Genomic DNA, 27,399 nt, shown 5'->3' with positions numbered 1-27,399 from the left:
TATTTAGTAATGTATGCAGTTTGCATTATGACATTTGGTAACAGATCCACTTTGAAAACGAACCTGTCATGTGAAAAAAAAACAACAAACTATAAACCTGCAGATATAGTATTAATCTACCGATTAATAGCATGCTGAAGATGCCCGGCCGCCGCACTGAAAGCCCAACTACAGGAAAGAAGTGACCTTCATTCCTCCCGTCAGCCTCCGGCTTTCAGTCACAGAGGTGCAGCTGGAGCTGATGCATTGCAGAGCCGGCTGTCAGTATATATACTACAAAATGCAGCAACAAGTAGAACAATTAAAATAGGTTTTAGGCTATGTGCCCACGTTGCGGACCTGAAGCATATTTTTTACGCTTCTCCCTGGCGGGAAAAATCGCATGCGGATATTACATGCGGTTTTCCCGCCAGGTAGAAGCGTTTGTGAGGAGTCTTTGCATGCATTTCCGCATGCGGGTTATCAAGCACTTCTCCAAGCATCACTTGGAAAAGTGCTTGACAACTTGTTCAGAATGGTAAAAAATAAAAAAATAAACTTATATACTCACCTTCTGATGCATTCTCTGCCCCGTTCGGAGTCTTGAGCGGCTCACGCTGTTGTGTGCAGGACCTGCGGTGACGTCATTGAGTCATGTGGTGGGTCACATGACTCAATGACGTGGCAGGTCCTTCAGACAACAGCGCGACGGAGGGAAAACATCAGAAGATAAGTATAAACTTTATTTTATTCTTTTTTTTACAGGTTCTTTGGTACCCAGGTCTGGATGAGAGTCTCCTCTCCTCCAGACTTGGGTACCATCCGCACATTGATTCCGCTGCGCTTCCGCAAAATTAATGAACATGCTGCGGATTTTTGACTGCAGCATATACGCTGCGGAAAAATCCGCAGCATGGGCATTGACATTGCGGAATGCCATTGGGGACCATGGGGTGCGGATCTACATGCGTTTTTCAAGCGTTTACGCTGCGGAAATTCCGCAGCATATACGCTTGAAAAATGCTACGTGGGCACACAGCCTTACAAAGTATAAAAAATGTATTATAATTATATACACACAGTGCTGTGCAAATTAATTGGGACAAAGCAAAAAAACACATTTTGAATATTTAATAATAAAATGTTATAATGCACTGTTACATACTAATTTTAGCAAGAAATATGTCCTCCTTTAGCAGATATGAGATTTTCAATGCATTTTGGCATTGATTCTACCAAGTTTTTGCATAAATTCTTTAATTCTTCATCATGAAACCACACTTGTATGGCACTGTTTATCATGCGTTCTTAGGTTGTACAGTCCATTTTGCCAAGACGTCTCTCCACAATGCTCCACAAATTTTCTATAGGATTTAAGTCTGGTGAATTGCCAAGCCAGTCCAGCACTTTTACTTTATTTTCTTCCAGGAATTTCTTCACACACTTCGAATTGTGGCATGGAGCCAAATCTTGTTGGACTGTCCCTTCAAATTTACGCATGAATGGCACAATAAAACGTTTTAAAAAGACTATGTATTTGGATGAATTCACCATACCATCAACAGGAAATAAGCTCCCTGTACCATCAGCTGTAAAAAAGCCCCAAAACATCTGTTTCTGAGGGTGTTACAATTTTACTTAAAAAATGCTTTCTCCCAATTAATTTGCACAGCATTGATTATATATATATATATATATATATATATATATACACACATATATATATATATACACATATATATACATACATACACACATATATATATATATATATATATACATACATATACACAGAGACCAAAAGTTTGGACACACCTTCTCATTTAAAGAAATTTCTGTATTTTCATAACCATGAAAATTGCACATTCACACTTAAAAAAAAAAAAGTGTGAAACAACTGAAAATATGTCTTATATTCTAGGTTCTTCAAAGTAGCCACCTTTTGCTTTGATGACTGCTTTGCACACTCTTGGCATTCTCTTGATGAACTTCAAGAGGTAGTCACCGGAAATGGTTTTCACTTCAGAGGTGTGCCCTGTCAGGTTTAATAAGTGGGATTTCTTGCCTTATAAATGGGGTTGGGACCATCAGTTGTGTTGTGCAGAAGTCTGGTGGATGCACAGCAGATAGTCCTACTGAATAGACTGTTAGAATTTGTATTATGGCAAGAAAAAAGCAGCCAAGTAAAGAAAAACGAGTGGGCATCATTACTTTAAGAAATGAAGGTCAGTCAGTCCGAAAAATTGGGAAAACTTTGAAAGTGTCCCCAAGTGCAGCTGCAAAAACCATCAAGCGCTACAAAGAAACTGGCTCACATGAGGACCTCCCCAGGAAAGGAAGACCAAGAGTCACCTCTGCTTCTGAGGATAAGTTTATCCGAGTCACCAGCCTCAGAAATCGCAGGTTAACAGCAGCTCAGATTAGAGACCAGGTCAATGCCACACAGAGTTCTAGCAGCAGACACATCTCTACAACAACTGTTAAGAGGAGACTTTGTGCAGCAGGCCTTCATGGTAAAATAGCTGCTAGGAAACCACTGCTAAGGACAGGCAACAAGCAGAAGAGACTTGCTTGGGCTAAAGACACAAGGAATGGACATTAGACCAGTGGAAATCTGGGCTTTGGAACCAAAGATCTCAAATTTGGACTCATCAGAACAACCACCGTGTCTTTGTGCGACACAGAAAAGGTGAACGGATGGACTCTACATGCCTGGTTCCCACCGTGAAGCATGGAGGAGGAGGTGTGATGGTGTGGGGGTGCTTTGCTGGTGACACTGTTGGGGATTTATTCAAAATTGAAGGTATACTGAACCAGCATGGCTACCACAGCATCTTGCAGTGGCATGCTATTCCATCCAGTTTGCGTTTAGTTGGACCATCATTTATTTTTCAACAGGACAGTGACCCCAAACACACCTCCAGGCTGTGTAAGGGCTATTTGACCAAGAAGGAGAGTGATGGGGTGCTACCAGATGACCTGGCCTCCACAGTCACCAGTCCTGAACCCAATCGAGATGGTTTGGGGTGAGCTGGACCGCAGAGTGAAGACAAAAGGGCCAACAAGTGCTAAGCATCTCTGGGAACTCCTTCAAGATTGTTGGAAGACCATTTCCGGTGACTACCTCTTGAAGCTCATCAAGAGAATGCCAAGAGTGTGCAAAGCAGTCATCAAAGCAAAAGGTGGCTACTTTGAAGAACCTAGAATATAAGACATATTTTCAGTTGTTTCACACTTTTTTGTTAAGTATATAATTCCACATGTGTTAATTCATAGTATTGATGCCTTCAGTGTGAATATACAATACACACACAGTTTTTTTTTATTTTATATTTTGTAAAACATATATTTTAATTGTTCTACTTGTTGCTGCTGTTGCTGCATTTTTTAAAAATATATATACACACATACATATATGCGTGTCTCTGTCTGAAGCCTTTATAAACTGCACAAGCGTGACGCGCAGCCTGGCTCCAGACAGAAGCACGCATGGAGCCGTTACTGGTAGGAGGAGGTGTATGGCGTCGGAGATCGCGGTATGCGTAGACACAGAACGCATACCACGATCTCTGGCGCCATACTTACCTGACCGGGAGGGGCGTTGCCGCAGCGCCTCTCTTCGCAGGAGACCGGGGCAGGAGTGAGGCGTCGGATCGGCGCATGTGCACAGCGTGAAAGGGATGGGGAATGGGAAGGGGGGGATGAGGGGTGCCACGCATAAAGGGATTGGGGGGGGGGGGGATGAGGGGTGCCACGCATAAAGGGATTGGGGGGGGGGAGATGAGGGGTGCCACGCATAGTAGGATTGGGGGGGGGGGGGGATGAGGGTTGCCACACATACCAGGATTGGGGGGGGATGAGGTGCCACGCATACCAGGATTGAGGGGGGTGAGGGGTGCCACGCATAGTAGGATTGGAGGGGGGGAGGGGTGCCACGCATACCAGGATTGGGGGGGGGGTGAGGGGTGCCACGCATAGTAGGATTGGAGGGGGGGATGAGGGTTGCCACACATACCAGGATCGGGGGGGTGAGGTGCCACGCTTACCAGGATTGAGGGGGGTGAGGGGTGCCACGCATACCAGGATTGGGGGGGGTGAGGGGTGCCACACATACCAGTATTGGGGGGGATGAGGTGCCACGCATACCAGGATTGGGGGGGATGAGGTGCCACGCATACCAGGATTGAGGGGGGTAAGGGGTGCCACGCATACCGGGATTGAGGGGGGGGGGGGGGAGATGAGGGGTGCCACGCATACCAGGATCGGGGGGGTGAGGTGCCACGCTTACCAGGATTGAGGGGGGTGAGGGGTGCCACGCATACCAGGATTGGGGGGGGGGGGTGAGGGGTGCCACACATACCAGTATTGGGGGGGGGGGGTGAGGGGTGCCACACATACCAGTATTGGGGGGGGGGGTGAGGGGTGCCACACATACCAGTATTGGGGGGGGGATGAGGTGCCACGCATACCGGGATTGAGGGGGGAGATGAGGGGTGCCACGCATAGTAGGATTGGGGGGGGTGAGGGGTGCCACGCATAGTAGGATTGGGGGGGTGAGGGGTGCCACGCATAGAAGGATTGGGGGGGATGAGGGTTGCCACACATACCAGGATTGGGGGGGATGAGGTGCCACGCATACCAGGATTGGGGGGGGTGAGGGGTGCCACGCATACCGGGATTGCGGATGAGGGGTGCCACGCATACGGGATTGGGGATGAGGGGTGCCACGCATACCAGGATAGGGATGAGGGATGGGGTATCATGCATACCAGGATAGGGATGAGAGGTGCCATGCATACCAGGATTGGGGTTGAGGGGTGCCATGCATACCAGGATTGGGGTTGAGGGGTATCATGAATACCAGGTTTCTGGGATGAGGAGGCCATACATACCAGAATTGGGATGAGAGGTGCCATGTATACCAGGATTGGGGGTGAGGGGTGCCATGCATACCAGGATTGGGGGTGAGGGGTGCCCATGCATACCAGGATTGGGGGTGAGGGGTGCCCATGCATACCAGGATTGGGGGTGAGGGGTGCCCATGCATACCAGGATTGGGGGTGAGGGGTGCCCATGCATACCAGGATTGGGGGTGAGGGGTGCCCATGCATACCAGGATTGGGGGTGAGGGGTGCCCATGCATACCAGGATTGGGGGTGAGGGGTGCCCATGCATACCAGGATTGGCTGGTGGGGACAGGATGGGGGCAGCACATACCAGCATGGGAGACCATATACCAATAAAAATGCTCGCCATCCGGGCGTAGAACGGGTTCAATAGCTATATACAGTGCCTACAAGTAGTATTCAACCCCCTGCAGATTTAGCTGGTTGACACATGCGGAATTAACTTGGCATTGTGACATTTGTACTGTAGATCAGCCTGGAAGTGGGAAATGCACTGCAGCAAATTTTTTTTTTTTTTTTTTCAAAAACGTTAAAAGTTAATTCAGAGTGTCATTTATTATTCAACCCCTCAAACCACAAGAATTCTGTTTGGTCCCCCTAAAGTATTAAGAAGTAGTTCAGGCACCAGAATAATGAGCTTCACATGTGTGGATTAAAGATCTCTTTTGCCAGCCTTTTCTGACTATTTAAGACCCTCCCCAAACTTGTGAACAGCACTCAGACATGGTCAACATGGGAAAGACAAAGGAGCATTCCAAGGCCATCAGAGACAAGATAGTGGAGGGTCACAAGGCTGGCAAGGGGTACAAAACCCTTTCCAAGGAGTTGGGCCTACCTGTCTCCACTGTTGGGAGCATCATCCGTAAGTGGAAGGCTTATGGAACTACTGTTAGCCTTCCACGGCCTGGACAGCCTTTGAAAGTGTCCTCCCGTGCCGAGGCCAGGCTTGTCCGAAGAGTCAAGGCTAACCCAAGGACAACAAGGAAGGAGCTCCGGGAAGATCTCATGGCAGTGGGGACATTGGTTTCAGTCAATACCATAAGTAACGTACTCCACCGCAATGGTCTCCGTTCCAGACGAGCCCGTAAGGTACCTTTACTATCAAAGCGTCATGTCAAGGCTCGTCTACAGTTTGCTCATGATCACTTGGAGGACTCAGACAGACTGGTTCAAGGTTCTATGGTCTGATGAGACCAAGATCGAGATCTTTGGTGCCAACCACACACGTGACGTTTGGAGACTGGATGGCACTGCATACGACCCCAAGAATACCATCCCTACAGTCAAGCATGGTGGTGGCAGCATCATGCTGTGGGGCTGTTTCTCAGCCAAGGGGCCTGGCCATCTGGTCCGCATCCATGGGAAGATGGATAGCACGGCCTACCTGGAGATTTTGGCCAAGAACCTCCGCTCCTCCATCAAGGATCTTAAGATGGGTCGTAATTTCATCTTCCAACAAGACAACGACCCAAAGCACACAGCCAAGAAAACCAAGGCCTGGTTCAATAGGGAAAAAGTCAAGGTGTTGGAGTGGCCTAGTCAGTCTCCTGACCTTAACCCAATTGAAAACTTGTGGAAGGAGCTCAAGAATAAAGTCCACATGAGACACCCAAAGAACCTAGATAACTTGGAGAAGATCTGCATGGAGGAGTGGGCCAAGATAACTCCACAGACGTGTGCCGGCCTGATCAGGTCTTATAAAAGACGATTATTAGCTGTAATTGCAAACAAGGGTTATTCCACAAAATATTAAACATAGGGGTTGTATAATAATTGACCCACACTTTTATGTTTAAAATTTAATAAAATTCAACTGAGCAACATAACTTTTTGGTTTGTAAGATTTATGCTTCTGTTCATAAAACCTACTCTCGTTTGCAGTTTGAAGGCTCTAACTTATTTGCATCTTATCAAACCAGCTAAATCTGCAGGGGGTTGAATACTACTTGTAGGCACTGTATATATATTATATATAGCTACATATATGTAATAAATATATATGTGTAATATATATGTGTGTGTGTAACATATATCTATCTCAAATCATAACCCTTTCCCCTGCCCCCGTTAAAAAATGAAATATGAAATAAAATAAACCCACACATGTGGTATTACTACATCCATAAGTGTCCGATTTATCAACCTATAAAATGAATAAACCTAATCGGTAAATGGAGTACCAAGAAAAGAAAAATCAAAATGCCAGAATTTTGGGGTTTTTTGGCCGCCTCAACAGCGTAAATAAAAATGCTATAAGATGCAATGTTTTGATTGTATCTAAAATGGTATCAATAAGTGTCAGCTCTGAGCGCAAAAAACGAGCCCCGACACAGATTCATTACCCAAAAATTGAAAAGGTTTTTTTTTTTTTTTTTTTTTTTTTAGAAATTTCTGAAATCGTTTTCATCATTTAAATAAAAAAAAACAACAAAAAAAACCAAAAACGTATCTATGTTGTTATCATACTGCCCTGGAGAACAATATTTTTTTAAAAAATAGGTGTTAAAAATGGCACAAATTTAAATTATTAAATTGAAAAATGAAAAACCAGGTGAAAAAGCACCCCCCAGCCAAAAAAAACAAAACAAAAAAAAGGGAGGTGCAAATGCAATAATGATTCAGGTCCTTCCGCCAAAGGGCAGCACGGTGGCTCAGTGGTTAGCACTGCAGCCTTGGAGCACTGGGTTCCTGAACTCAAATCCCACCAAGGAGTTTGTATGTTCTCCCCGTGTTTGAGTGGGTTTTTTCCAGGTTCTCTGGTTTCTTCCAGGTTCTCCGGTTTCCTCCCACACTCCAAAGACATACTGATAGGGAATGTAGATTGTGAGCCCCGATGGGGACAGTGATGATGGTTCTGCAGAATATGATAGCGCTAAATAAGCAAGCATAATAAGTAATCTGTGGCAGCCATCACAGCCTATTTGGCACTAGCAGGCGATCACGGATTTAGCTGCTACTACACTGACAAGTTGAGGTTTCACTGTGTAAAGGATCTTTATTTTTGAGAATATGATTTCCCACACCCGTAAGTGCCCACGGCCTGTGTGTGTGGCGCCCCCCATAGACCCCATAGGGTCACACTTACTTCTGTAGCACATTTTCCTCCGTTTGAAATTAAGGACTGTGATGTTTTTGGCAGAGCTGATGGTTATGTTGAGCTGCATGACGAGCGTGACCTCCATCTCCATTTTCCCAGAGCAGAAAAGATCAACTCTGAACACTGCCAAGAAAAACACATGCAAAAAAGATTAATGTCAGAAGTGAGGGGGCTCCGAACAACCGAGTGGTGTGAGATGTAACCTGGGCACACAAGCTGCCGGCAAACACCGAGGACTGGCGCTACAGATGCAGGCCGGGCACTGTGAGGGCACACGGGTCACGGGCTACTACCAGTGATTGCTTTTAGAAGAGAGGAAAACTATCTGAAGAGACTGAGGAGTCAGAGGTCTTAGGGGGGCTCTCCAACCCTTCTGTCTGGAGACACGCACATGGCGATGAATACAACCGCTGCACCTGGTTGGTGTGCATAACATGCTACGATCAGCCCCTCCAACCTGCTGGAGACCCCCTATCCGCAGCAGTAACACAGAAACCTCATGTCGGTGTAGAGGACAGGGGAGTCAGAAGCTGCAGATCACCATACATATTTAAAAAAATTAAATTGGAATCATTAAATGTAACTAAACAATAAATGTTTTTTTTTTTACATTTTTGCTGCCCTGTGTGACAGTATCATGATGTATGGATAGAGAGCCTGATTCCAGCAATGTGTCACTTACTGGGCTGTTTACTCTAGCAATAATCTCCTGCTGATAAAACACTGATTTTACTGAAATTACAAGCAGCCCAGAAAGTGATACATTGCTGGAATCAAGCTCTCTTCCACTACATCATGCTGCTCTCAGACTACTCAGCAAAGATCTGCTGACAGATTCCCTTTAGAAGGTTATGGACACAGCTTTGGGGACTTTTTTATTGTACTCGTATTAACTGCTTGTATTTTAGGCTTAAAAATAATGTTTGCAATTGTTATTAAATAGTTTTCACTATTTGCCTCCTTTAGCTTCTGTCCTGCACTGCCAATTGCTGCCTGGAAAATGAGCTCACGGAGAGTCCATCAGTCTGTTGGGGTGGAAAAGTTTAGAATTATTATCCATCTTTTTCAAAGTACTTCTCAGATAACTTATGACCATAGACCACATCGAAGTTGAGGTGAACATAAATCAGCTGAAAGGGGTTCAGAAACAACGCAAAACAGATAAATGAGTTACAAGCTCTCCGATCAGAAGGATCAGTGGCGTCTCCGATGACTGCAGCCATCAAGGTGCGGAGAAACAGTCTGTAAAGACCAAATGGTGAAATATTTCTAATGAAACCAAACTGGACAAAAATGTCCCAAAAGGTGATCACATTCCCCCAACCACCCTGTAGATTAGCGGGGGTCCAAAGACACGATCATCATCAATCGCAAAAACCGCTGGGCAGATGTGGCCAGCTCGCCGGCTGCAGTGCTCAGAAGTGAATTGAAGCAGAGACTTGCAAATGTCGACATGCCTGCGCACAGGACAAGTGATTGAGCCTGGTGGTGTGAGCGATAGTGGGGGTCTCAGGACCAGCACCAATCTAAAGGATTGTGAAGGAACTGCATTATAGCAAAAAAGTTACTATGGTCTAGTCACACATTAATGGGAACCTGACAGCTGATAATTGCTGCCCGGACCACAGGCAGCATCTCTTCTGCCGGGGACGCAGGTAGATCTGTAGGACCAGACACTAGTGAGTAGAATGTAAACCCACAAGGGCAGGGTCCTCTTCCCTCCGTATCAGTCTATCATTGTTAGTTTGTTTACTGTAAGCGATGTCTGTATTTTATATATGTTACCCCCTTCTCATGTACAGCACCATGGAATCAATGGCGCTATATAAATAATAATAATATTTATTTATAGTCCAACTAAATGCAATCTGTATCTGAAGAAGGTCCAAGTCATTGACTTAAATGTTCCATAATACACACAAATATCCCCTCGATTTGACTACGGAGTGCCTGGTTCTTCAGATCTAGTATAAGAGGTAGGACACTACTGGTGCACCACCTATCCGGAGTGCCGTCATCTGCACTCAGAGGTGTACAGGCATGTCTCACTGCGAAACATAGGAAACCATACATTAGAGGCCGGCTGGGGATCATGTCACACCGGGGACTGCTCCAAGTGGCCGGTCCCGGCCTGCTCTCCCCTTCCTTGTGGGTGTATAGGGGGTGATGAACCTTTTGGGGTAGTCACCTGAGCAGCTTGGCCTCGGATAACTTATATATCTAGGTTTTTCTCTGAAATGCGGCAGCGTGGCAGGAATGATACAGCCAGTGGCTGTCCTGGTATAGGCAGCAAGTATCAGCAGTCAGGTTCCCTTTAAAGCAATCTGATCCGGTGTCTAGATATTGCTTGATCCTTCTTACGGCGCCATCTTCTGATCCTTTATTGTCCTCTCAATGTCCACCCCGTGTGTCCGGTGCGGATGACCAGAAGCCTGTCCGATTCTTAATGGCTGGCATCACTCCACCAGAGGTATATTATGCCAGGCACCGAGCTACTGAGCATGTGTGACCACCAGGGTATGAAGCATGAGGTCAACATTTAGCAGTGAACACCTGGGGGCGCCACAACATGTTTGTTGACAGTAGTATTTACACACAAGAACATTTTTTTTCAATCAGAATACTTTAAAATACTAGTTTCTTTGTTGCAACGTTTTTGTGGATCATCCCTTAAGGGCCACTTAAAAGACCAATACAGTGGGGGGTTTTTGGGGTGGTGGGGGGGGGGGGTTAATTGTACCCTCTATAAGCAGTCAATAATGTGTGCAGATTGTGTGCATTGGAATACCCCCAGCTGTCCTCTCCTGCATTATAGTGAGAACAGAGGATATATTTTTCTATCCTGACTCCATCTTCGCTTCTTTGTACATGCGTCTCTTTCTGGAGTGGAGTCTATGTAAAGGAGGTTTTGGACTGTCTTTGTCTGAAGACGTAGAGATAAAGAAACGAAACTAAGGAATAGAGTGACGTCTAAACCAAAATAAAGTGTTAATTTTAGCCAACTAGAAGCATGTATGCTAATGCCAGCACATTTTTTTAGAGATAAGCTGACCAATTACATTGTTACAATGAAGCCTATTAATAACCTACCGTATTTTTCGGACTATAAGACGCACTTTTTTCCTCCAAAATTTTGGAGGAAAATGGGGGGTGCGTCTTATAGTCCGGACTGTTCCCCGTACTATATACCTGTGGCTGTGAGTGGTGGTGGTGTAGGGGGGAGCAGCAGGGCACAGGAGGCAGCAGCCGCCTCCTGCAGCCTAAGCTGGGCCCGCTACTAAAGAAAATGAATATTCACTGATCCCCACGCCATGGAGAGCAATGAATATTCATTTTCCTTAATAGAGCGCACACTGTAGCTGCAGCGCAGATCCTGCTGCGCTCTGCGGTCTGTGTGCCCCGTATTAAAGACCGTGAATATTCACTACAATATTCACTACAACCCTACGGTTCCACTACAATCCATGGGAGTGGATTGTAGTGAATATTCACGGTCTTTAATACGGGGCACACAGACCGCAGAGCGCAGCAGGATCCGCGCTGCGGCTACAATGTGTGTGCTATTAAGAAGAATGAATGGTTACTGCTCCGCATGTACACAGTCCTGGTTTGGGGAGCAGTGACTATTCCGGCACAGCATCTCACAGTGTGAGGGCGCATGGCAGTTACGCCATGCACGGCTCACACAGTGAGATCCCTGTCGGCAGCAGGGCGGGATGCAGCGCTGGAGGAAAGTATGATTGTTTATTTTTGTGTGTGCAGCGTGATGGGGATCAGGAGGTGCCATGCACACCAGCATGGAGGGGTGCCATGCACACCAGCATGGAGGGGTGCCATGCACACCAGCATGGAGGGGTGCCATGCACACCAGCATGGAGGGGTGCCATGCACACCAGCATGGAGGGGTGCCATGCACACCAGCATGGAGGGGTGCCATGCACACCAGCATGCCATGGTGGTGGAACAACATCCGGGACCCCCACCATCAGTGGTTTGCAGTTCCGGTGGAAGCTGAATGGGCACAGCACAGCTCCGCACACTGTGTAGTGGCCGTTTTCAGGTACTGCACATCAGCTCCCACTGAAGTGAATGTATCCTGAGCTGCAGTGCTCTGAGCTGTACACAGAGACGTGCATTTGCGATTCAGGGAAAGCAGGAATGGCGGATCAGTGGCGGGCAGCAAGGGCGAATCAGTGGGGTGCGGGGTGTCACTCTCAGTAGGTTTCTGGTTTTGTTTTTAGCCCACAGCATGAATAAAATTTCAAATAGCAGAAAATATATCTTCCTTTTAGAACAAGCATTGCTTAATAATACCACTAACGGGGTTTTTGTATTAGTGATATCGCTTTAAACTATAAGAATAGCCCATCTATCCACATCCCAGTAGATAAGGTGTAATCTGTGCATTATATTGCCAACATGTAAAACTTCTGTGCCTTATCATATATAACGATGAAGGGAGCGCTGGTAGTAAAAAGTCTCATTATTATGCATGCCAGAAAAGGACAAATGTCATAAACCTCAGATGTAGTCACTACTTATCACCACTAGGTGGTGCTGCAGTGCAGGATAAGCGTTGGCACCTCCATACGCCTCGTGCATGTGGATGGGATGCATTCCCACGGTCGCGGTCATGTCACTGCTTTATATCCAATGCTGGGTATGATCAGAAGAAAGTGTGCCTGAGGAAGGCATTTACCTGACAAGGAGCGAGGCACGTCCCCCTGCAGAGAAATATTGGTCTGTGGTAGGTCCATTGCCAAAGAATTGTTCACCTGAAATCCCAATTTGTACTCAACCTGAGGAGGAAATGAAAAATAAAAAAAATCAAAGCAGATACGTAGCAGTGATTCACTTTTCTTTCTTTCCTTGTGGTATTCATTGCGGTCTTTTACACCTAATTGTTCAAAATAGCGCAAGCGGTTCATGAATTTTGCACAAAATCAAAATTTGCCTTTAACCTTTTTTTGCAACTTTTTAGTGCAAAATGTCACAAATATTGATGTTGGGATTAAAATTACACCGGGTGAAGAGGGAGTACATCAGCGAAAAAAATTGGACTATTCACAAAAAAACAAAAACACAAATGAATCAGGCGAAAACATCTGTGAAGCCTAAAACTCATCCACCATGGTGCCAAAATCTGCAGACAATCAAGGTTTCTTGTCGTAATGGCCACATACTCATTTGCCACAGCCATGAACACGTTCCCGACAGGTCATGTACCTATGACGTACCGTATAGCAGGTTTAAGTGCTTTCAGGAAAATAAGAAAAAAATAAAATAAAAATGAAAAAAAAAGTTTATTGTTTAGGTTTTTAAAAAAATTAAAAATGTATCCGAGTCTGTATCACCCTACATCTTCCATTTTCTAATAAAAAAAAAAAAAATAAAATAAACAATCACATCCGGTTTCTGCATCTATGAAAGCCTGGTCTATGACAGCATAAAATTAATCAATCCGTATAATAAAAGTTGTAAAAAAAAAAAAAAACACGCCAGAATTAACACATGTCCCTATGCAATAAACATTGATCAAAAACATGAATGTTCCCCTGAATATTATCAATAACATTTGCCTGTCGCACAAAAACCTTCTCTTACACAGCTCATTGTAGAAAAGAAGGAAAAAGAAACAATACAAAACAAAATACCCCAACATATGGCTCATGGAAAAAGGGGAGGAAAAAAATCCACAAAAAAGTAGAAATTAAAAAAAAAGCCCGGTTAGAGCGGGTAAAACGAAAAGGGACTGTTCTCTGGTCACTTTATAATAAATGACCTAGCCATAGCTGAGGCAAGACCCCCGGACTGCTCAGTTGTTTTTTGGCCGACACCAGATGTTAACACTTGGGAAAGCGCAGTTCCATGTGATGTGTAGCAGCCGCTGCAGGGTCCAGCAGGACAACTCCTTTCTTCTGAATAAGGGTCTGTGCCCGCGATGCGTTTTTCAAGCGTTTATGCTGCGGAATTTTTGCTGCGTAAACGCTTGGGATACGCTTGGTAAACCTTCCCCCATGGTCCCCAATGGAATTCCACACTTTCAATGCCCATGCTGCGGATTTTTCCGCAGCGTTTTTGATGCGCTCAAACATCCGCAGCATGTCCATTATTTGTGCGTTTAAGCATGTGGAATTGCCATCTACAATGCATGGCAATTCCGCAAGTGCAAAACGCACGAAAAACGCGTGTCAAATTCCGCACACGTTTTTCCGGGCAAGGAGATGCAGAAATGAAGAAGAAATTTTCTGCTTCATTTCTGCATCGTGGGCACATAGCCTAAGAGCTGTTGTCCAGGACCCGGCAGCAGCTGTCCACATCACATGGAGCTGTGCTTTCTGGACAGGCCCCGATTCATCAAGGCCAGCAATTTTCTCATGGATTGTCTTAATGAGGGGGTGTGATGGAGTCAGTGGCTTTTGATCCATGAAGAGGTGCACTCCTTTTAATGAATCAGTAGTGTCTAACCAGTGGAGTGCACGTCCACGAGTCCACGTCAGAAATCTTACTCCAGTCACACCCCCACCTCACCCCATTCCGCCAAAACTAGCGTGAGAATGCAAAAACGCACAACTTTGAGTTTTGTAAAAATTTTGCAACTTTTCAAAGCAATTAACACCAGAATTCTGGCAAAAATGCCTTGATGAATTGGGGCCCATCTGGCAGCCACCAGAGGAAATATCTGCGTGTGGGGTGACAGGAGTAGGATCACCACAGATCTCATATTTATGGCTTATACTATGGACAGGTGAATATTATGTGTGACCAGACAACCTCCATAACAATATGATAAATGTACTGATTTGCAGTAACAAATTGGTGTAGTTTTCATCCCCACATTGTACCCGTACCTAGGACGTGCTGGGAAAATGGCCATGTAGACCCGAGTTGCTCAACTAGGAAAAACTCTTAATGAGCAAAACATTAGAACAGGGCATTGATAAATAAGAAAAATATGTGTATTCCTTCAGTATCTGCCTGAACTCTCACCACTGGGAGCATAGACTCTCCGGGTAATACAGGTTAAAAGACGACTCGGCATGGGTATGCCAGGCGGGTGTCACAAAGACAACCATACACTTACAGGTGTTTCTCAATAAATTAGAATACCATCAAAAAGTTAATTTATTTCAGCTCTTCAATACAAAAAGTGAAACTCACATATTATGTAGAGTCATTACACACAGAGTGATCTATTTCAAGTGTTTATTTCTGTTAATGTTGATGATTATGGCTTACAGCCAATGAAAACACAAAAGTCATTATCTCAGTAAATTAGAATACTTTATAACAACAGCTTGAAAAGTGTTTTTAAAATCTGAAATGTTGGCCTACTGAAATGTATGTTCAGTAAATGCCCTCAATACTTGGTCGGGGCTCCTTTTGCATCAATTACTGCATCAATGCAGCGCGGCATGGAGGCGATCAGCCTGTGGCAGTGCTGAGGTGTTATGGAAGCCCAGGTTGCTTTGATAGCAGCCTTCAGCTCGTCTGCATTGTTGGTTCTGGTGTCTCTCATCTTCCTCTTGACAATAACCTATAGATTTTCTATGGGGTTAAGGTCAGGCGAGTTTGCTGCCAATCAAGCACAGTGATACTGTTGTTTTTAAACCAGGTATTGGTACTTTTGGCAGTGTGGACAGGTGCCAAGTCCTGCTGGAGAATGAAATTTCCATCTCCAAAAAGCTTGTTGGCAGAGGGAAGCATGAAGTGCTCTAAAATGTCCTGGTAGACGGCTGCGCTGACTTTGGTCTTGATAAAACACAGTGGACCTACACCAGCAGATGACATGGCTCCCCAAACCATCACTGATTGTGGAAACTTCACACTAGACCTCCAGCAGCTTGGATTGTGGCCTCTCCACTCTTCCTCCAGACTCTGGGACCTTGATTTCAAATGTAAGTTGTAACTCTGGGACCTTGTGGAGTGCGTGAGTGACTGCCTTCTGGACATCTGCCAAGTCAGCAGTTTTCTCCATGATTGTGGATCCTACTGAAACAGACTAAGGCTGTGTGCCCATGATGCGTTTTTTAAGCGTTTCCGCAATGGCAAAAACGCTGCAGAAAGGTTTAAATGCATGGTAGAAGGCCTGCCATGTTCCCCAATGATAATCCGCATGTGCTGTGCACATGCTGTGGAAATTTCCGCTGCAGATTATCATTGCGGAAAAAAACCGCAGCACAACCAATTATTTTGCGGAAGCGCTGCGCTTTCGCCGCCATTGACTTGCATTGGAGCGCATGGAATCCACATCACTACATCTGTACATGCAGAATCCATGCGTTTCAATGTGTGGATGGTACCCGGGTGTGGAGGACAGGAGACTCTCCTCGAGACCCAGGTACCATAGAACCTGTAAAAAAAAAAAATAAAATAAAAAATAAATATTATATTTACCTTCTGATGGCCCCCGGTCTCCTTGTCTTCGCTTGCCGGCAGATCGCGGTGGACTGAAGGAACTGCGGTGACGTAATTTAGTCATGTGACGGGTCACGCGACGCTGACGTCGGCAGGTCCTTCAGTGTACCGCGATCTGCCGGCAGCCGGGACGGAGTAAATACAGACTCCGGGGGCCATCAGAAGGTAAGTATAGATTTTTTATTTTTTTTTTGTACATTCTTTGGGGTTACACTATATAAATCCATGCCGTTTGCATGGATTTATATAGTGTGACCAAGTTGTCAAGCACTTTCCAAGTGATGCTAAAATCACCTGGAAAGCGCTTGTCAACCCGCATGCGGAAATGCAAGTGAAGAACGCTTCACATCCGCATGTCCCTGGCAGGAAAAACACATGTACAATCCGCATGTACAATCCGCATGTACAATCCGCATGCGTTTTTTTCTGCCAGGGAGATGCAGAAACGCTTAGGAAAAAATCCAGAGCATTTCTGCATCGGGGGTACATAGCCTAAGGGACCTTTTTAAACGCTTAGGAAGCCTTTGCAGGTGTTTTTTTGTTAATTATTCTAATTTACTGAGATAATGACTTTGTGTTTTCATTGGCTCTAAGACATAATCATCAAAATTAACAGAAATAAACACGTGAAATAGATCACTCTGTTTGTAATGACTCTTTTTGTATTAAAGAACGGAAATAAATTAACTTTTTGATGATATTCTAATTTAGTGAGATGCACCTGTATATTAGCCAGAAAAGGCCAATGCTCCGAGGGAACCATCACAGTAAGAAGGAATCAGCTGTGAAACAAGCCATCAATAGCCGGTGAGTCTGATTATGGAAATATGAAGCGACTCTGAACCTATGCCTGGCACAAAGGCGAGCGAGGACGGGGGAGGAATGTCAATAGCCGAAAAGATCAGCGCCGCCTAGGCCTGTCGGCAGGCAGACCCGGGCGTCCGGGTGTATGTGTGGTCAGGGGCCGCATGGGAAAAACTCCAAGAAATTGTGAGGCAAAAGCCAAACGACACATATGTATTAGGCTATGTTCACACATGATGGGTTTTTTTATGTCACAAATCTGCAGCAAAACTGATCTCTGGCAGGAAATCAGCTGCGTCAAAAACGCAGGTTTTGCTGCATTTTTTTCCCACTGTCCGTCTGTCTCTATTTATGCATGTACATAAAGTTCTGTGAAAAAAATAACCCCATTCTATTTTACCATCAAAAAACGCTGAGCAAATTTTGGTGCGTTTTTTTCAGCGTTTTTTCACCACCCATTACTTCCTATGGGTGAAAAAACACTGAAAGAAGTGACATGCTGTATTTTCCAAAAACCCAACCAAGGCACAAAATATGCAGCAAAAAAAAACAAAAAAAACCATGATGTGTGAACAGAGAATTCTGGTTCTCATTGACTTTGCTGGTACTGCAAAACACAGCTGAAAATTTGCATAAAAATCTGCAGCAAAAACCGCTGAAAAACCCAACATGTGTGAACATAGCCTTACAGTATTTCTGGACTCATTGAGCCACTCTCTGCTGGGTGGGAAAACTGATTTAGTGATTTCTGACTTCTATCCGTTTTTGTTACAACCACCAGAGCCTGATGGTCCAGCAACTTCCCTAGGATTCAGAAAAGCAAATCTGCCTAGTTATAACCCCACTAGATGGCGGCCCGATTCTAACGCATCGGGTATTCTAGAATATGTATGCGGCCGACCGGGCGCGACTAATCAGCGAAGCAGTGTTTAATTGGGTTGTGCACTACTTTAAATTAACCCCCCAATGTATCCCCCCGGGGCCCCTAATGAATTTTGTAATTACGTCATGTTGTCAATACTGCTTGTGACAACATCGCTGACCACGCACAGCCAGCACGTAATTCGAAGCGGTGTTTTAAATTTCACGCCAATATCGCTGATTGGTCGCGGCCGGGCGGGTGCGACCAATCAGCGAAGCATGTTTGAAATCCGGCGCTAATTCGTGGCCGGACTGCGCTCGTTGCTGATTGGTGGCGGCCGCGACCAATCAGGACAGCGGAGTATTAAATTTAACGCCAATATCACTGATTGGTCGCGCCCGGCGAACCGTGTTAGTGAGGACTAGGGAGCGGAGCTGCCTGTGCGGGTACTTCTGCTGCGGCAGATGAGCCTCTAACGGCCGCCATCTTGTTCTGAAAACCTGCGTCGCTGATTGGCCGCGGCCGGACCAATCAGCGCCGCGGGATTTCCTGGACGGACGGACAGACGGGATAAGCGGATTATATAGTAGATGTCACACTACAGTCACAGAACTAAATGTAGCCGCTGACACTAAAACGATGCCCCGTAGCTGCATGTATCCTGGGCTACACGGAGGAGAGTGTCGCTGCACAGACTGTGGCGTCACATCTAAGGATTCACTATGGTGCAGCCTGAGGACTATGTATCCAAATGCCACATTTATTGTCCCTATTCACATGCAACTCACTTGCCATAGACTTTAATGCAAATGACGTGATTTGTCTAATTAGTTTTTCTTCTTCTAAAATAGCTGCGCCACGGCAAGGTGCAGACAAATTGCACAGATGTTTTTAGGTGCGGGAATGGTCTGACAACTGCAGTCACATGAAACACATCGCCGTGCAGGCCCAGCCTTGATCGGAGGGATATAAGGGCTGTCAGACCCCCTCAGACACAGTAGAGGAGACACTGGACGGCCACAATACACACAAGATAATGGGCTGATCCTGCAGAAGATTCAGCTGACATACTCCCCTGGGTACGGCCACTGGTAACACATGGAGGCAGGAGCGCTTTGCTTGAAGTTCCCAAGAAAAAAAGAAGAAAAGTAAGAATTAACAACGCACCTTAGACTTGGCGTGCCAGCTGAAGTGGAGGCTGCTGGTCTCGGTGGGAACGAGCAGGTTAAAGGACAGGGCATAGTGATTGACAATATCGTTCCTGACATAGTAAAGCTCCGCATCCAATCCTAAACAATGAAAGAAAGAGAGAACAGATTTATTAATGAGGCATCAAAACCAGAATATACTCCATACCTGCCCAATAACAGCACAAGCGCCCAAGTCATATGTATCCAGCAGGGATAGGTCACCAGACTGCCCCATAGGACGCAGGGTTAACTCCAGCCATCATTTATTTCCCCAACGCACGGTACCGGTCTGGGGGCTGGAGCCCCACAATCAGCGGCTGCACCAGTTACAGCAGGGCTGCCCTGGACGAGTGGGGCAGAAAGTCACAAATCATCAAACCAAACAAGACAGCGGATTACAGGCTATGCCACCAGGTCATCGCTGCCCAACACCTGTGTCTAACGCTACATGCAGACATTGCCAGGCGATGCCCATTAATATGGGGGTGTATGTTGCAGAGAGGTTTTTGGCCAAATATAAAAAGAACTGCAGCATGAATGCTAGGTCTGAATTAACACTTACAGGATAAGGGGGAAAAAAACCCCGTCTATGCATATAGTTACATAGGCATCCGCGTACACAGAGGTCAGTTGGACTCCTGTGGGGGTTATAGAGCCTGATGGATGCATGTGACATACACGGGAGTGTACAGCATTCATAATACACAGAAGGGTTCACACTGATATCACTACATGTATAAGGAGGAGTCCAGAGGCCGAGCAGTGAGCGCTCCGCTCGCCTTACACTACAAACGGGTCACCCTAGCCCCACTGCATCCCACTCTCGGCTCAGCACCTTTCACATATTGATGAGGGTCTCCAGCTCCAGCTTGTCCTCAATCACTGTCATAACTCTTACACAGTAAGCCTCCGACTGATGCATCTATTCAGCCGCGGCACAAAAGAAAGACCGAGGCTAATTGGGCCAATTAAAGGAAGCACTTAATCCTCCAGCGCAGCGCTCGCTGGCATCAATACAACGCTCCGGTGGCATTGTGCGGGCACAACCTCAGGGCTTGGGAAACAGGCAGGAACAGTAATTATTACTCCACACAGAGCACCCAAAAGCCGTGCCTGCACATCCATCATGTCTGTCAGGTGTCTGAGCTACCCTGTGTGCGTTATACATGTACACCTGTGTGATAGAGATATATAGGGGGTGTGTGTAGTGTGTGTGTGTAGTGTGTGTGTGTGTGTGTGTGTGTGTGTGTGTGTGTGTGTGTGTGTGTGTGTGTGTGTGTGTGTGTGTGTGTATTATACATGTACACCTGTGTGACAGATATATAGGGGGTGTGTGTGTGCGCGTTATACATGTACACCTGTGTGATAGAGATATATAGGGGGTGTGTGTGTATTGTGTGTGTGTTATACATGTACACCTGTGTGACAGATATATAGGGGGTGTGTGTGTGTGTAGTGTGTGTGTGTGTAGTGTGTGTGTGTGTGTGTTATACATGTACACATGTGTGATAGAGATATAGGGGTGTGTGTGTGCGCGTTAAACATGTACACCTGTGTGACAGATATATAGGGGGGTGTGTGTGTGTGTGTGTTATACATGTACACCTGTGTGACAGATATATAGGGGGGTGTGTGTGTGTGTGTGTGTGTGTTATACATGTACACCTGTGTGATAGAGATATATATGGGGTGTGTGTTATATATGTACACCTGTGTGATAGAGATATATAGGGGTGTGTGTATTGTGTGTGTGTTATACATGTACACCTGTGTGATAGACCTATATAGGGGTGTGTGTGTGTATGCGTTATACAAGTAGACGTGTGTGATAGATATATAATATGCGTGTATGTATATTATATATTTGAGTGTGTGTGTATATTATATATTTGAGTGTGTGTGTGTATTATGTGTGTGTGTGTGTGTGTGTATTATGTGTGTGTGTGTATTATGTGTGTGTCATCCTCCCTCTCAGGCATTGTGTGTACACAGTAATGGTCACTACGTTTAGGCTCGGTGCACACTGCCTTCAAGCTTTCCATCAGAGGTGTATGCCAGAAAGGTTTCCCACCGTGTACTCATACAGTAAAGGGCATGGCCTCGCTAAGGTCGCAGCTTGGCACGTGACACTCTGTAGCTCTGTGCAAATTTTTGACGCAAAGTAAAGCAACTACAGTAATAGAGGATGTAGACTTAGACTAGACGACTACAAATTCCCCAAATGTATCATACAGATAGAATTAATAAACCTGCCCCACTGCCCACTTCAGTATATGACGGGTTACACTGCTACACTACACGAGAAGCCTGATCATACCAGCCAAAATAACGACGGGACGCAACAGCGGCAATGACTGGATATCCGGAGCTACTGCAGCCATACAATGCGGCGGGCACATGCCATACAACGTGGCGGGCACCTGCCATCTGAGGACCCAGCTCAGGATCGGTGCACATTCTGCCGTTCCCTTTGGCTTCTCTTCTTACTGTGAACCATACCATTACTGGAGCACCATATTTTTGTGCCATCAAAAATATACAAGCCCCTGAAAGAAACGCTGAGCCTTTTATAAGTCAGTAGGGATTGTCAGATGTGGTGACATTACATACAAAAGCCATAATGAAAGTGTGCATGACAGCCGTATACACAGACAAGGGCAGTACGAGCCTTGTGCCAGCTCCTGGCTGGAATCGCCACAAAATCCTGACTGCCCTCGCCATATTACTTGCTGAAAACACTCTTACCATCACGCTTGATAACTGAAAGGATCGTAGGGAGAAGGGATCGTGCACCGGGAAGAAATGTCCTACGAGACAAGTCCATACAGATCTGCAGAGATGAAAGGATTCCCAAAAGGAATCCCGATATTCAGCGACACCGCCCACACAAGGGTCCGCTGGCACGGTGCCCGGCAGCCATTAACGCTCATGTCGGATTGTGTCTGTAAATACAAGCGATTTTCTGCTGATCTTATAAGCACTGTACAGAAACTGCCCAGGATCACTGGAGTGAGCGGTTATCCCTAATCTCAGCCAGCTTCAGTGCATTGCTTACAAGCCAGACAGCAGAGGAGGTCGGTATCCTAGGCAACAGACTGTAAACAAAAATGTTAATTTCTCAAAAGCTGCTTCAAATTTTAATTTAAAAAAAACACACAGAAAAAGCACTTATTTTTTTACAAGCACTATCCGACAATACCATCTATGAAGATGGGAATAACCCTTTAATGTAAAATGTTACATGTTTGGTGAGTTTACATAGTGCTGGCAAAAATCAATTGTTACCACGCATTTTCACAAAAATTGCACTTTGACCACATTCCCTCTTATGGTAACAAAGCGGAGATTGCAGCTGGTGTCACAGAGCTGCACCAGAAGATGGCCAACGTGATCCAGACCCTGCTGCCTCCATTACTGCTGGAGACAGCGGATTGTGATAGAATATAGAAAAAAAGTAAGGTTCTCCTTGTGGAGATCCAACGGGTCGGACAATGACCTGAAGGAAAAAGCATGCACAAGCGAAAGCGGCTAGTGCCCCCTACAGGTGGCTATTCAATGCCAGAAGAGAGAGGGGCTTCCTTCCACGCTGCGCATAACGGAGCAGGTAGGAACTAAAGTATGCTTTGTCTGCGTTGGAGGAACGATTGTTCACCGGGAAAACAAACATTTGTTGAACCATCAACCTACTGCTGTGTAATGAATACGGCCAGCCTCACGCCAGGTCGCCCTCACGCCAGCCTCACGCCAGGCCAGCCAATATGGGAGGCCCCTACTATGTTCTGGCCATTTCAGACCATCATACTACACACCGGAGACTGACACTAAAGCGATTCAATCCTCTCCTGTGTGCAGATATCAGGGACCCTACAGTAATGAGCAGCAGCAGAACAGGAGCGCACATATTCTGATGGAAATGATCCTAATATGGAAACCGGCAAAAACATGGATACAAATAGCGAGTGCTTTTCATTATGAACCCGACTAAACAAATTAAAGTCAAACACGGGAACAACGTGTTGAATGGATTAAGCCAAAATCTGTTTCCTGAATTAACCCAAATGAGATTGATTTCATGGCAGGAAGTCAGGCCTTTGTTATGAGCAGCAGCCCCACGCCTCATGTACCTGCTCACATGGGCAGCAGCTTTCCTCCGGCTGCTGTGCGCTTGTTATTCTGGATTTATAGTGTTGGGACAATGAGGATTACATGGCTCGGCCTGAGAAAGGAGTGTTTGTATTAGCAGAGGTCAGATGGGGATGAACTGCTGACAGTCTGACCTCAGTCCTCGCTGCTCTAACCACACTTGGCCACAAGACCTCGCCCCAATGTGACGCTGCAGCAGCTGCCATGTACACTGCCAGCGGGATACATCTGATTATTTCCAACATTATTATTATTATTATTATTGAAAAATCATTTATTTTAGGTCTGACCCTAGAAAATCCCAACTTCAGGCTAAACTTTATCACTGTCCAATAAAAATCTCCAGACAAAACTGCCAGGCCAAACCATACGCTAACCTTACTAAAGCTAGATATAGACCGACATATTATTATGCTAAAGGGAACCTGTCAGCAGGTTTATGCTATGTAATCCTAGAGCAGCACCAGGTAGGGGGTGAGATCCTGAGTACAAGGATGTGTCACTTACTAGGCTGTGTGTTGCTGTTTCAATAAAATCAGTGTTTTAATCAGCAGGAAATTATCACTACAGCACAAGCTTTACCTTCACCACTGGTTGGCAGCTTTCTTTGTGCACTGTGCATAGGCAGAAAGCTGCCAATCAGTGGTGTGGGCGCGGTTATACACAGCTCAGCATTGAGAGATCTGCTAGATCGGCAGCAGATAAAATAGGGATTGTATCAAAATAACAGCAAGCAGACAAGTAACATCCCTGGAATCAGGGTCTCGGCCCCTATATTAGGCTGCTCTAAGACAACATAGCAAAAACCTGCTGGCAGATTCCCTTTAAAATGTACCTCTACTTTCAGAGAACTAACATCATACACCCCATCAATTGATGAACTGCAGAAGCATTCAGCTGAACCCTTGTGCCCTAATGACTACGATCGGCGGCCACTGAAGAAATGAGCAGAGCGGGATACAGACTTCGGGTCTGTGCACACGGTGAGTATTTGATTGGAAAAACTTCTGCACCTTCCCTGCATCTCTTGGCAGGAAAACACATCAAAAACCTTGCTTTTTTGAAGCAATTTTGCCATGTTTTTTTCAGTGCATTCAATGGGTGCAAAGCGCAGGCAAAAATGCAGAGAACTGACACGTTGAATATTATTTTCTGCATCAAATCTGCAAGTAAAAAAAAAACATGTGCATGACACTTCAGGTTTCTCACTGTGCTGGCATTAGGTTTTATCACAAATCTGACCAGAAAAAAAACGCACCAAATCTGCAACGTCTGCACACAGCCTTATGCGGGAAACACAACTATGAAAAGCTGCAAAAGCTTTACAGAAATAATATGTAAACTTGTTTCACAAAACTTTTTACACTGCCAAGGGATAAGATTTTGATTAACCTTTTCCAGCAGGTGATCTTATAGTGAAAAATCATAGTTGCTTCAGAGATGAGATTAATCGCATGGGTGCTCAATTCAGTCTTGGACACACAAAATAAAAAAAACATCCAATTAATCCATGAATGCAATATGCAAGTCTAGATGTAAAGAGGATCAGTCACCAAGTGAAAAGCGGCAGGTCTTTGCGCTTAATCTACTCCCAATGCTCCTGAGTATTTCATTTTTTTCTCTTAAATCTGCCATGCGGTTCCAGAGATATGGGCCCTTTAATTTAGTACTAACTTTTAAGGTCTTTACAAAAATAGAACCAACTTGTGAGAGCCTGCCCCCCCCTTACCCAAAGAGGATCCCGCGAGCCTCGCCCCCCCTACGCAAAGAGGATCCCGCGAGCCTGGCCCCCCCCCTACCCAAAGAGGATCCTGCGAGCCTGGCCCCCTCCCCTACCCAAAGAGGATCCCGCGAGCCTGGCCCCCCCCCTACCCAAAGAGGATCCCGCGAGCCTGGCCCCCCCCCTACCCAAAGAGGATCCCGCGAGCCTGGCCCCCCCCCTACCCAAAGAGGATCCCGCGAGCCTCGCCCCCCCTACCCAAAGAGGATCCCGCGAGCCTCGCCCCCCTACCCAAAGAGGATCCCGCGAGCCTCGCCCCCCCTACCCAAAGAGGATCCCGCGAGCCTCGCCCCCCCCTACCCAAAGAGGATCCCGCGAGCCTCGCCCCCCCCTACCCAAAGAGGATCCCACGAGCCTCGCCCCCCCTACCCAAAGAGGATCCCGCGAGCCTCGCCCCCAGAGGATCCCGCGAGCCACGCCCCCAGAGGATCCCGCGAGCCACGCCCCCAGAGGATCCCACGAGCCACGCCCCCAGAGGATCCCACGAGCCACGCCCCCAGAGGATCCCACGAGCCACGCCCCCAGAGGATCCCACGAGCCACGCCCCCAGAGGATCCCACGAGCCGCGCCTCCCCAGAGGATCCCACGAGCCACGCCCCCAGAGGATCCCACGAGCCACGCCCCCAGAGGATCCCACGAGCCACTAAATAAAAAGGCCCAAGTCTGTAGAACCAGATGGCAGATTAAATAAAATATATGATTACTCGGGAGCAATTCGAATAAAGAGCAATAATTTAACACTTTTTACCTAGTGACAAGTCCTCTTTAAAGTGGCTGTGCCGGTCTTATAAACTGATTGCCTATTAGGATAGGTCATGACTATCATATGGGTGGTGGGTCAGACACCTGGCACCCCCACAGATCAGCATGTTACAGGTCCTGGATGTGTACCACGCGCAGATCCGTACATTGGGCCACGGCCCCAACTATCAATATTCAGTCAGTATTTTTTCTCAGGAGTGGGAGCCAAAACCAGGAGTGGGTGATAAATGCAGAATTGGTGACTTGTTTCTATTATACCTTTTCTCTGATTGTTCCTCACCTGGTTTTGGCTCCCACTCCTGAGAAAAAATACTGACCGAATACTGATAGTGGGGCCATGGCCTAAGGGCTGTTCTTGGGTTCTGCAGCTCGGATCCTATTCACTTCCATAGTGATGGAGCTTCAGTACCTAAGAACGGGCACTAGTGATCTAGTAGCTGTACCATGCATCAGTGCGTGTTACCGGCAGATCTGCCCATGTAAATGCCCCACAACCTAGTCTGATAAGCAACAACAAAAAAGCTAACAAATTGTAGGGGATACATTAGTGAGTTTACAAGTCCTCGCACAATGCAGAAAACATGGCGGCTCCATGCGCCTGCCACAACGCCACTGACAAACAGTCTGGCTGCCTTATTTAGACAGGAGACGCTGTGGAAGTAATGTGCACGGCTGACAGAAGAACATCATCTTCCCCACCCGCCAAGCAGCATAACACAGGAGCGATCCGCCAGACAAGTTATATCAGGTCATGAATACCAGACAGGCAGCGTCCCCCATAGAGGAAAGAGGAGCAAAGCTCAGCAGTGCGAGATGGGCACGTGATTAAAGGGGTATTCCCATCTCCAAGATCCTATCCCAATATGTAGTAGGTGTAATAATAATATTAGCAAATACCTTTAATTAAAAATGTAGCAGTAGTTTTTTTCTGATTTGCTGTATCTCTTTCCTTGTGTGCAGGACCGTGGCATCCGCAACTATCTGTTACTATATCAGTGGTCGTAACTATGAATACCCAAGGTACTGCAACGCCTGCACACAGGAAAGAGACATAGCTAATCAGAAAAACTATACTAAATTTTTAATTAAAGGTATTTGCTAATATTATTATTACACCTACTACATATTGGGATGGGATATTGGAGATGGGAATACCCCTTTAAGGCCTCATTCACACATCCGATCTAACCAAGAGTTTTACAGATAGACCACGTATCCTTTATAAAAAATAAATCACATAGGCATTTGATCCAAAGTCACAGAACAAAACCACCCGTACAAGTCTATGGACCATGAAAATCACGGTCAGCACACGGATAGCACACATGCTGCAGTTCTTATCATTATAATGGGAACAAGAAGCTGTGCAATTTTTGGGTGAAAGGTGAAAGGGCATGTGAGAAAATCATTGATGGTCAGTACAGATGCACAGGGCAAAAGCTGATGAAAGTCTCATC

General features: G+C 46.0%; 1 protein-coding gene across 3 annotated transcripts in view; it reads right to left on the bottom strand.

Annotated features, from left to right (window-relative positions):
* RYK (receptor like tyrosine kinase) overlaps positions 1 to 27,399 on the bottom strand; it is a 150,520-nt gene that overhangs the window by 71,777 nt on the left and 51,344 nt on the right. For all 3 annotated transcript variants that reach the window (XM_073674326.1, XM_073674327.1, XM_073674325.1), the window contains exons 2-4: positions 19,235 to 19,356; positions 12,683 to 12,782; positions 7,972 to 8,106 (exon numbers count right to left, since the gene is read on the bottom strand). In XM_073674326.1, coding sequence (XP_073530427.1) covers positions 7,972 to 8,106; positions 12,683 to 12,782; positions 19,235 to 19,356 — 357 coding nt within the window. The remainder of the gene's footprint in view (positions 1 to 7,971; positions 8,107 to 12,682; positions 12,783 to 19,234; positions 19,357 to 27,399) is intronic.

Source organism: Phyllobates terribilis, unplaced genomic scaffold (assembly GCF_046119375.1).
Source record: "Phyllobates terribilis strain yellow unplaced genomic scaffold, ASM4611937v1 Scaffold_3__8_contigs__length_932513732, whole genome shotgun sequence".
Classification (NCBI taxonomy): domain Eukaryota; kingdom Metazoa; phylum Chordata; class Amphibia; order Anura; family Dendrobatidae; genus Phyllobates; species Phyllobates terribilis.
Note: the sequence above shows the minus strand (reverse complement) of the source record. Positions and strands in the feature narration are given on the sequence as shown.